General features: G+C 37.3%; 2 protein-coding genes across 3 annotated transcripts in view; both read left to right on the top strand.

Moving 5' to 3' along the window:
- asb13b (ankyrin repeat and SOCS box containing 13b) overlaps positions 1 to 10700 on the top strand; it is a 12911-nt gene extending 2211 nt beyond the window's left edge. Inside the window, exons 2-6 of one of the 2 annotated variants that reach the window (XM_087264425.1) lie at positions 1 to 47; positions 2816 to 2966; positions 5750 to 5884; positions 6391 to 6582; positions 8807 to 10700. The exon at positions 1 to 47 is cut by the window's left edge and continues 153 nt beyond it. In XM_087264425.1, the coding sequence (XP_087120551.1) occupies positions 1 to 47; positions 2816 to 2966; positions 5750 to 5884; positions 6391 to 6582; positions 8807 to 8964 (683 nt within the window). In that variant the 3' untranslated portion in view covers positions 8965 to 10700. The remainder of the gene's footprint in view (positions 48 to 2815; positions 2967 to 5749; positions 5885 to 6390; positions 6583 to 8806) is intronic. The other variant, XM_087264426.1, reaches the window with a different exon arrangement.
- The window catches only part of nr1h5 (nuclear receptor subfamily 1, group H, member 5), a 612581-nt gene that overhangs the window by 356229 nt on the left and 244125 nt on the right, over positions 1 to 12227 (top strand). The window lies entirely within an intron of this gene.

Raw genomic sequence — 12227 nt, 5'->3', positions numbered from 1 at the left:
AGGGCCATACGCAGTGTGTGAAGCTGCTTCTGGATGCTGGAGCTCATGTAAGCAGCATCTCTGTTAGGCATGCGATGATAAATGGTTTCAAGCCGTTTTAAAACTGCAAAAATCTTCTCATAGAATTCCTATGCTATATGTACTTTTTTACGTGTTTTTTACAACTATTTTATTTTGTTTTTTTAGGGCAACAGTATCTCTAGCAGAAAATGTCCCTCCACATCATAAGCTACTGGTCAGACCACGATTCAGGAAACATTAAAAAAAAAAACAAGTTGCTTATACACCAACATCCAAGCATGCTATAGAGCATGCACTGGTTGAAACTTTTTAACAGAGATTCATTTTGTCCCACATTTAGCCCTTAAAAACTAGTGTGAAGGTAAAGGGCTTTAAAATTTACCCCTAAGAAATGGGAGAGCCCTACAGCACCTGTACATGTCATTTTATGTCATCATGATCTCTTGCTTCATATGAGATCAGACGATCGTGTCTGCTGTAGTGATTCCAGTTTCATTATTTTTTGTTTTTTATCTTGAGGAAATCACTGAAGGCATGTATTATGTTGTCATAACGATATAATGGGACAATAATGTGGCAATAAGTAACTGTGCTGTGCATTTACACCGTGGCCATATTCATCTATGTAAACACACAAAAACAACATTAACATTATAGCAGACACTGTAAAAAGGTTATTCCCAGCCACTAGACTTTTCTGACAGGGTAATCGAGTGTCATCGAGTGTCAGAATGTTGTAGGACTGCTCTACAGAAGGTATTACGGATTATAGTTAGTGAAATTTAGTGGTTTTCATTTTAGCATTTTTTGAAAAGCATGACGGTAAAACACGAACGCGGTTAAGTAACGCGGTTTGTTTATTGTAAAAATTCACAATAATGACAAAAATGCTAATTTGTGCATCTCCTTACTCCCGAGTGCAGCTATGCTGGCGTTGTAGATGGTGTATTCTGGGAAATTTTCTTACCCCACGTTTTCGAGTGTGGTCCGGAAAAATCTTTGTTCGAAGGGGTATTTACCCTATTTACCCTCCCCCTTAGCCCTACTCCTTCAAGCTAACTAAAAATGGGACAGGGGCTAAGGCCCCGTTTACACTAGTGCGTTTTAGTTTGAAAACGCATAAGCTTTGCTACAGTTACGCCATCCGTCCACACTACGCCGGAGTTCTCGAGCGCCGAAAACGCAGCTTTTTGAAAACGCTGGAGAGGCCGTTTTCATTCTAAAACGCTGCTGCTCCGTCTCAGTGTGGATGGGGAAAGACGGAGACATCTGAAAACGGAGGCGGGGCTGCAAACGTTCGCCTATCTGATTGGGGCTTTTCCTCAATATTAAGTAGCCCACACACAGTTCAGTCTCGCATCCTCTTCTTGTAAGTTAAGACTTCGCAAGTTTGATCAAGGCTGCAGTCTCCCCCTTCTCAGTTTGATATGGAAAACATACCGAGGACACGGGTAAATCTTCAAAGGGAACAGTGTACTTTATAACTTCATTTACATCACCTTGGCTACGTTGTTTCACTTTCTCAACAATAAAATGTAAACATGATTTAAGGAACTGCCTATTTTCTTTTTAATATTAGCAACTTAACAGACAGCAGAAATGTTGAGGCGTCGTGCTGCATATATGAGCGTCATCTTCACTGTGTGGATATTTATAACAAAACGGAGCCTATAACAACTGCCTCCTTTCAATTTCAGTGAAAATACGAAACGCACCCTCTCTTTTGCTGAATATCAGTTTTAATAATCGATAATTATAAAAGTATAACATACAATAAGTTTATACATTGTAGGAAATAAAGGCGAGCAATCAGTCAATGTACCTGGATTAATCATTAACTTATCTTTGCGCTTAACCAAAACATGTTACCCGTGAACAAGTAACTTAATAGATTCCAATGACCAAAGTCAGGGAATTGGCCTATGTCGTTAGATAAAGACAACAACATGAATGAAATATCACGTTTAGCAAATATAGTGAGATTAGATCCAGCGGGAGATGCGTGATGAGCAGTCCGACAAGCAGAGCTCTCATCTGGGTAGAAATGCTGGAGCGCTTGCCCGAGAGTGTGAGTGTGGTCACGTGATGTGCGTTTTCAGCGTTTTGGTGTGGACGGAGAGCTGTTCAGAAACGCTGGGTAAAACGCGAGTGTGGATGCGGATCGTTTTCATTCTACAACGCCGTTTTAAAACTAAAACGCACTAGTGTAAACGGGGCCTAAGGGGAAAGGCTAAGGGGTAGAATTAGGGTCTTATTCTACTTTCCCTCCATTGGTTACCAGTGCATACTAGGATCAAGTTCAAAATTCTTTTATTCATGTTTACACAATCTGGCTCTTACCTATCAGATCTTTGTCATCTTAACTTTTTGAAAGGTCTTACATTTAGGCTAAAAGGTAGAAGGGACTTTTCAGTGATGGGTCCTCGATTGTGGAATGGTCTGCCAGTAATGCGTAAAATCTTTGCCAGTTTTTTTATCTCTTTTTAAAATGTATTAGTTTTCCATAGCTTTTAATTAGTGTTTAATCTGTTGACTTCTTAAGTTTTAAATTGTCTGCCCGTGCTGTATTTAGCAGTTTGTTGCCCTTTCTATTTCTGGATCTTATATTGTTATCATTAGCTTTTTTGTACAGCACTTTGGTCAGCCCCCAGCTGTTTTGAACATGCTTTATAAATAAAGTTAACTTAACCGAAACCCAACCCTACCCTACCCAGACCAAACCTGACCTGACCAGAGCTAACCTAGCCTAGCCTAGCCCTAACCTAGCCTAACTTGTTTGTGTCTTTGTTAACAGGTTGATGCTCGTAACATTGACGGCAGCACTCCGCTGTGTGATGCCTGTGCTGCTGGAAGTCTGGAGTGTGTAAAGCTGCTGTTAGAGCATGGAGCCACAGTAAATCCTCCTCTCTTTACCTTCTCACCACTGCATGAGGCCTGCATGGGCGGTAAGTGTCCTGATGCCTCGTATGCATCGATATTGCAATGAGCGCATACTTAGGCCCCGTTTACACTAGTGCGTTTTAGTTTTAAAACGGCGTTTTAAAATGAAAACGATCCGCGTCCACACTCGTGTTTTACCCAGCGTTTCTGAACTGCTCTCCGTCCACACCAAAACGCTGAAAACGCACATCACGTGACCACACTCACACTCTCGGGCAAGCGCTGCAGCCCATATACCCAGATGAGAGCTCTGCTAGTCGGACTGCTCATCAAGCATCTCCCGCTGGATCTAATCTCACTATATTTATTAAACGGGATATTTCATTCATCTTGTTGTCTTTATCTAACGACATATTCCCTGACTTTGGGCATTGGAATCTATTACTTGTTCTCAGGTAACGTGTTTTGGCTGAGCGCAAAGATAAGTTAATGATTAATTTAACCAGTACATTCTGTATATTGACTGATCGCTTGCCTTTATTTCCTATAATATATAAACTTATTGTATGTTATACTTTTATAATGGCCATTATCGATTATTAAAACTGATATTCAGCAAAAGAGAGGGTGTTTCGTATTTTCACTGAAATTGAAAGGAGGCAGTTGTTATCGGCTCCGTTTTGTTATAAATATCCACACAGTGAAGATGACGCTCATGCAGCATGACGCCTCAACATGTCTGCTGTCTAAGTTGCTAATATTAAAATGAAAATAGGCAGTTCCTTAAATCATGTTTACATTTTATTGTTGAGAAAGTAAAACAACGAAACCAGGGTGATGTGAATGAAGTTATAAAGTACACTGTTCCCTTTGAAGATTTACCCGTGTCCTTAGTATAGTCTGCTTTTCCATATCAAACTGAGAAGAAGAGACTGCAGCCTTGATCAAACTTGCGAAGTCTGAACTTACACGGAGAGAATGCAGGACTGAACTGTGCGTGTTAGGCTACTTAATATTCAGGAAAAGCCCCAATCAGAGAGGCGAACGTCTGCAGCCCCGCCTCCGTTTTCAGATGTCTCCGTTTTCCATCATCCACACTGAGACGGAGCAGCAGCGTTTCAGAATGAAAACGGCCTCTCCAGCGTTTTCGAAACGCTCTGTTTTCGGCGCTCGAGAACTCCGGCGTAGTGTGGACGGTTGGCGTAACCGTAGCAAAACTTATGCGTTTTCAAACTAAAATGCATTAGTGTAAACGGGGCCTTAGTAGTCACATCGCAAAATGTACAATGTTGAGTTTGGATTAGGCTTATGACTATCAAATTTTCTTGTTGCGATTCACATTACTGCATTATTATAATGCATTATTATTAATATTGACATGTAAAAAAAGTTACTTTTACTTTAGGTGTAATAACAAAAAATACTTTAGTGCAGTGCTTTATTGTATATTCATGCTTAAAGTAAACAAGTTGCAAGCTAATTAAATTGCAAAAAAAGATCATAAAGATTTAATAAAACAATTATAACTTGTAATAGTTAAAGTCATTATTAGTGATTAACTAAGAAATTTACTTCACCTAAGATAAATAATTTACAGTTTGGTTAAAATAAACTATGTCATCGGCGCCAGTGGTGTAATGGTTAGTGCGTCGACACATGCACTTCAGTGCTCACGGCGACCCGAGTTCGATACCCGCCTCGCGGTACTATGTCGATCCTTCCCCTCTCTCTGCTCCCCATGCTTTCCTGTCAATACTCTCTACTGTCCCATACAATAAAGGTGAAAACCCTGAAAAAATTATTATAAAAAATAAATAAATAAAGAATGTCAACTATTGAAGCCTTATTGCACAGTGTTAACATACAATAACCAAATACATAATCACAGAATTTTCTATCAATATTTCAGCATGTGGTAGGCCAGATTAACGTGAAAATATTCATGTTTTAACTATTAAAAAAACAAGTGTCCAAGCGTTTGATTCTGTTATGATCACCACTGCAATTACAATATGAATATTATTACATAGCAATTTGAAACTTTAAATAAATAATTATTGATGGTATTTTAAAGTGCCCAAGAAATCAATACTGTGCATGTTCATTATCATGATCTATTATATTTTTGAAAATGGACCCTATATGTCCCTTATATAGGCATATCAATTGGAATTATAGTTGACCAAGAGGAACAGAAACAGAGGAACAGGAACAAGAGAGAGGGAGTTTAGAGTTCATTGCCATATCAGCTTCAATGGCTATTTCATGACAAAAAGAGATACACATTTACAAACAGTTTATAAATGATAACACTTTTCTACAAAGCATAGGTTTATAACAATAAAAGGACATAAACAACAATAATACTCTAAAAATCTAAATGTTTTTAAGATCTACTTATGATAACAATTATACAGTTTTTTAAAATAATTTACATTTTAAAATAACTCATTCAAAGTGAGCCACAGTTCAGTGCACAGAAGGTTTGTGTAATCACTCCAGATATTATACACTACCTGACAAATTCTTGTCGCCTATCCAAGTTTTAGGAGCAATAAATAATAACTTGACTTCTAGTTGATCATTTGGGATCAGAAGTGGCTTATATGAAGGGCAAAGGCCTCTAGATTACACTTATTTTACCAAAATGGAATATGATCATGTCTTGTTTTTAATTATTTAATTAGGACAGTAAGGTCTGACTTTGCTTAGACAAACGTCTTGTCACTTGGCACTTGGATACCACTGCTAACGTCTTTTTTAAGGGTATAAGAGCAGTTTCAGATCGAGCCAGTGAACTTAATGAATTGTTTCTTTTGTCTTTTCTTTGATTCTGCTCATCTGCTAGGTAACTCTAAATGTGTTCAGCTCATGATTGATGAAGGAGCGCTGATGGAAGCTCATGACTGTCACTTTGGCACTCCTCTGCATGTAGCGTGTGCACGACAGCATCTCGACTGCGTCAAGGTCCTGTTGAATGCAGGTGAATCTGCACAGTTGTTTTTGTTTTTTAATAATTATTTTCAGGGGTTTTTCAACTTTTATTGGGATAGGATAGTGGAGGACAGACAGGAAAGCATTGGGAGCAGAGAGAAGGGGAGGACTGGCATAGAACCTTAAGCCAGGAATCGCAAAGGGTACCTACTGTAGGATGGCAAAAGGGTACCAAAAGGCGAAGCTAGATGCACAGCTGAACGCTATTGGTTTACAGAGAAGCGTCACTCGTGCATACACAAGCAGAAGAATAAAAAAAAAGAAACTGCCATTTTTAAAAACAATATTAAAATGAGTAGTTCAGATGGAGTTTTACTGATATAGAGATCAATTAATTTTGGAGCGACTATGTGTTTTGTACTTTTTCAGATCTTTTTTTAAGTGTAAAGAGCACAATAGGACCCCTTTAAAATGAACGTGAACCAGATGTTTTGTTCTTTCAGTATTGCACATTCTCCATTTCTTTGGTTTAATTGACTTCTTTTTGGATTTTAGGTGCAAATGTGAATGCTGCTAAGCTTCATGAGACGGCACTTCATCATGCTGCTAAAGTCAAAAATCTGGAACTAATTGAGCTTTTGGTTGAATTTGGGGGAAATATCTTTGCCAGAGACAACCTTGGAAAAAAGCCAATTCAGTACACCAGATCCAGTTCAGCGTCCGCCCTCTGCTTAGAGTTTTACGAATGTAAGTTCATTATATTTATGTTCACTGTTCCGTATGTGGGCATATGTGTTCGTTATTCACTCTAAAAGATACTTCAGAACTACAATCAACATTCAGATCTTGTTTAACCAGAACATTTATTAAAACTAAACTCCTCAAGTGAAGAGAAGCCAAAGCTTTTTCAAGGCACAGGAGCAAAACTGTCTGGTTTTATTTGAAAGTGATCATTTAAAAAGTGATGAAAAGCATTATTAATTCAGTTTAGTATCACTGAGGTACTTGTTAATAACCGTACGTTCACACCGAAAACGGCGAGAGCGTCAAAGTAGCCGGAAGTCATTCATTTTCAATGAGAGCCGGCGGCGATAGGCGACGATAAGCGGCGAGGAGCAGCGCGGCGCGTCTTCGCCGGCGTGAGCGTCGAGGAGAGTTGAAATGAAGTCAACTTTATGGTAATGAGCTATGACGCGGTTCGGCGGCAAGCAATCAGAATAAAGATGTCCACCGCTTGATAGCAGTTCAGAGAACACAGACCTGTGAACTTTGGTTCCGACCACAGTTGTTCCCAAGGGTTTGATTATTGCGGTCGCCGGATTTCCAATTATTTACAATGTTTTCTTACAGGAACATACATTAAATAAGTTACTGGCGAGTTACTGATGTTCATTAATGTTATATAAATTTATCTTTAAAAAGCGGGAATCTCACGCGATGTGACTGTACAAAACAGTATAGCTGCTTCAGGATATTTCAGACATATGAACACATATTGGATAAATAGAGCAAAGCCACACCACATGCAACTTGATCTTCCATTGTTGTATGAATTTGATAAGAAGTGCGCAACATTTTCACGCTAAAAACATGTCTTATGCAGGAATGTAACTGATAATGCTGCAACGGCTCCTTTAAGTACGAGTAGCGAGTTTTGACGCTCTCGCCGCCAGAGCTGAAGGCAGACAGCGTTGTCGCCAGGGCGGCCAGAGCGACCTTGGACGCTCTCGCTGCTTTCGGTGTGAACGTACGGTAATAGATTCAATTGTTTTCTAGTTTTTAATTTTAGGTAAATGTTTTAGAATTATTTTGTTTTTAATCATATTTCTTTTTTTATTAATTACATTTGACCAATTTTAAGCGTGTAACGTTCAAGCCACACGGCCCTCATCTGATGAAGAGCTGTGTGGCTGGAAATGTTACACTTTGGCTTTGTGTCAGCCTTTTTAACTTAACAAATTTGCCTTTTTGGAGCTTTGGTGTTGCTGCCTTTGATGAATAATTAATTATTTAAAGTAACAAATATGATCGGATGGTTATTATTTGGAAAATAACAATTCAATTTAGTTCAATTCAAGTTGATTTGTGTAGCGCTTTTCACAATAGTTATTGTTTCAAAGCAGCTTTGCAAAAAGTGAACATTATTGCATTACAATCAAATTCAGAAAAGTGAAGGTTATTCATTACCATAGCTTTAGTAGTTACTAATAACTTTAAAGTCCCCATGAACTGGAAGCTGCGATTGTTATTTTTTGTAGAAATGTAGTAAAGTAGGCGTTTCATTCAGAAAAATCTAGAAAAGGGTTCATGGAGAGTTAATACAATCTAACAGGCTCCTCCTCCTCACCAACATTTCAGATCTCAATAAAAGATATCAAGGCCATTTGAATGTAAGCTAAGTCTTGGGGTCTTTAGCTAATTAACTTGTAACAACTCGTTTTTAACAATTAAAAATATTATATATAAACATAGTTAACCTGCAGTTATATAGTACAGTGATCGCAGGAAAATGAGTGTGGGTCGCTTGGTGATTTCCAAAAATCAAATTAATTTTATTAAAATATTACAATTGGGTAGTAGGAATTACCATATTTTATCCATAACCTACAGAACAAATAGTAGTTATTAGTTACATTAAAAAAACTACAGCATACAAATAAAATGCTTCAGCCTTTCGTTTATTATTAATATGCATTATTATAGAGGTCATTTCCATGCGTTGTGCAATAAGTCGATATATTGATTATTGTGACAGGCCTAAAAGCAGGTTATATCTCTATATGCATAACAAAGATGTACAGATGTAAATGTTGCTTTAAACAAAAAATAAATCTGTTGGTTTTAGTGATTATAATAACCCTGATTACAAAATCTGTGAATCTAAAATAATACAATTAGCTTTTTATTTTATCAGCTTTTCAGAAAACGATTTCCACCATCCCAGTAACACCTTGTTGTTTGTTGTGTTCAGCCACGCCGCTCAGTCTGCAGCAGTTATGCAGGATTTCTCTCAGAAATGCCCTCGGGAAAAGAGCGCTGGGGGTTTTCACTCAACTGGGACTCCCAAACCGAATCATCTGGTTCCTCTCTTATTTACCGGCTCCTCCTATGGAGCTCCTCCAGTCCTGACGATGTTCTGCTTCGGTCATCTGTGGCGCACAACACACTGACTCTGCTTAAGAATAAGGGATTTGGATCATTGGTTTCCAGGATAAAGGAGATACAGAGACAGTAACAGCTGTGCTCAGTATTTGTCACGTATTTGCTGATATTTTTTTGCACTGTTAGTGCAGGGAACCAACAGACGGTGGTATGAATGCAGTTTACTGCCAAGATTCCTAAAATAATTTGACTTGGGCAAAAAAAAAAGCACTTTAACAAGTATGAATGGTGTTTTCTGTCTTACATGGCATTTTGGCTGCCGACACTTATAACTGAGTCAAAACAAGGTAACAGACATGTTGTCTTGCTGTTTTTGTAACCATAATATTCATAATATTAGCTGTACGATTAAATTTAATCATTTGATGGATTGCTATTTCATATATATATATATATATATATATATATATATATATATATATATATATATATATATATATATATATATATATATATATTTATTTATATATATATATATATACATATTATATGCTATTATATTTTTAAATTCACTATATAATTCACTATATTTGTATAATCTTAATTAAACTCAGACTTCAAATTAATTTTAGATGAATAATTGAAATAGTAGGTAACACTCTGTGGTTAGCACTGTCTCCTCACAGCAAGAAGGTTGCTGGTTCGAGTCCCAGCTAGGCCAATTGGCATTTCTGTGTGGAGTTTGCATGTTCTCCCTGTGTTGTTATGGGTTTTTTCCGGGTGCTCCATTTTCCCCCCACAGTCCAAAGAAAGACATGCGCTATAGGTGAATTGGGTGAACTAAGCTGGCCGAATTGTATGAGTGTGTGTATATGTGAGTGTATGGGTGTTTCCCAGTACCGGGTTGCGCCTGGGGTATCCGCTGCGTAAAACATATGCCAGAATAGTTGGTGGTTCATTCCACTGTGGCGACCCCTGATAAATAAGGGACTAAACCGATGGAAAATTAATGAATAATTAACATCCACACACACATTTGTACACTACGGACAATTTAGCCTATCCAATTCACCTGTACCGCATGTCTTTGTACTGTGGGAGAAACCGGAGCACCCGGAGGAAACCCACTTGAACGCAAGGAGAACATGCAAACTCCCCACAGAAACGCCAACTGAGCCGAGGATCGAACCAGCGACCTTATTGTTGTGAGGCGAGAGCACTACCTACTGCGCCACTGCGTCGCCATGCATGTATTTATGTATTTTATTTATACAAGTGTATAAGAGAATATAAGGCTTATTTTAGCTCAGACTTTAATTTTATATGAGTAATTTAAATAGTATTTAAGCTAGCTGTTTAAATTTCTATGAAATATACACAGATATGTTGTGTAAGTGCTTTATAAATATATTTTACATGTATATATGTTATTTCATAATGTTGTTAGCTTGTGACTGTAATAATTGTTCTAATACTTGTAACAAAAATAGTGATTTCTTAGTTGTACAATATTCCATTACTGTTTTATTTGATTGGTTGTGATTATTAAGTACATTTACACTTGACCATAACGCATTGGGTTGGATGTTTCAGCCACTCTGCTACCTAAAGTCTTATTTTTGCTGCAGTTTATGTACACCAAACATGTTTGGTAATGTTTTTAGTGATTATAGTTATTGCTATGAATATTTCTTAGTGGCTATAAATATTTCATCAGTGCACTAAAATTACATTGATAAAAATAAAACATTCATTTTTTTTTATATTTGTGAAGTTTATTTATAAACTAATTTCAAGAGCATTATGTGCTTATGATTGCTTGCATCTGGTTATGCATTATTCAATTTATGATTCACCAATCAGACGATTCACCACTATAAATACCCTAAGTTCCATATAACATGCAGCCATCTTTGTTTTGAAGAATCCCCCCTTCCACCCCTCCTCCTTTCCTAGATGGCTGGCTCAGTGGTTAGCACTGTTGCCTCACAGCAAGAACGTCAGTGGTTCTAGTCCTTACCAAGCCAGCCGACGTTTCTGTGTGGAGTTTACACGTTCTCCCTGTGCTCACGTGGGTTTCCCCAGTTTTCTCCCACAATCCAAAAACATGCAACTTAAGTTAATTGACTAATCCAAATTGGCACCATAGACATGCTCCTAATAAGTAGTTATCTTCTTATAAGAGATAAGTATCACTGTCTGTTCATTATCTACAGCAGGAGAGTTCTCGAGATTTACCTGAACTTAAACTCCCCTCTCGGCTTGCAAACGGGAGGGAGCCCCGGGCTTAGGGATCTTATGAGCTCAGGGCTCTGTCCCGGGACAGCATGCTAAACAAGCTTTTTAATCAATCTTCAGCAGAGTGTGAACTCTTGAACAACACATTGTTGCACTTTTTTTATCATAATTCAAAAGCAGTTTAGCAGTTACCACAAAAATATAAAATTCTTTCAGTAGAGCATTCATATGAAGCATCTGTCAATTTTGAGCTTTCTTGACTTGCTAAAGTGTGTTTTTTTCATCGCAACGTTACAAAAGCCTTCAGAATATTCTGTTTTGTGTATAACAGCAGAAACACAAACATGTTTAGGAAAAGATGATGGCGAGAAAACCAAAGTTTTTTTTGTTAACCTTTAATTAAAATCTAACTGTTTGCTTCCTCTCTTTAAAAAAAAAAATGTAATACAAGAAAAATAACAACACTGCATTAAAGAGAAAATAAAACAACAAAAGTTAGGAAAGAGAGAAAAAAAAACTTTGCAAAGCCTCAATCTTTCAGAAAAAATATTATCATAAGCTTTAAGAAGGGTGTCACGGTGGCTCAGTGGTTAGCACGATCACCTCACAGCAAGAAGGTCGCTGCATGATCATTACCAGAGAAATACAAATATATATTTTATAGACAAATTTAAATCATATTTAAACAAGGATGATAAAAATAAAAAATAATGTTGTTCCAAAGAAGTTTAATGTGAGTGCAACTATAGAATAAGTGGAATAAAGTTTCTTCATTTATATGTTAGATATATCAAAATAATTCACAATCTGTAGGATATACATCATGCAAAATCTTAAAATGTATCTCTCGATTTTGTTGGATATGCTGAACTTTTCAGGTAATAACCATGCTCTCTTCCAGTGAAGACTTTCAGAAAAATTTGTCCAGAAAATTTAACATCTTGGGAAAGTATATAAAGAATAATAACAATCGTCTGACATGTCTGTTGTCACATTTTTTATAACATTTGAAAAAAGACACGTCATCCAAAATAAGGTTTAGGCATTATTAT

The sequence above is a fragment of the Danio rerio genome, chromosome 8 (genome assembly GCF_052040795.2).
Source record: "Danio rerio strain M-AB ecotype USA chromosome 8, GRCz13ab, whole genome shotgun sequence".
In the NCBI taxonomy this organism is placed as follows: domain Eukaryota; kingdom Metazoa; phylum Chordata; class Actinopteri; order Cypriniformes; family Danionidae; genus Danio; species Danio rerio.
The sequence above is the reverse complement of the archived record's forward strand: the minus strand, read 5'-3'. Positions and strand labels throughout refer to the sequence as shown.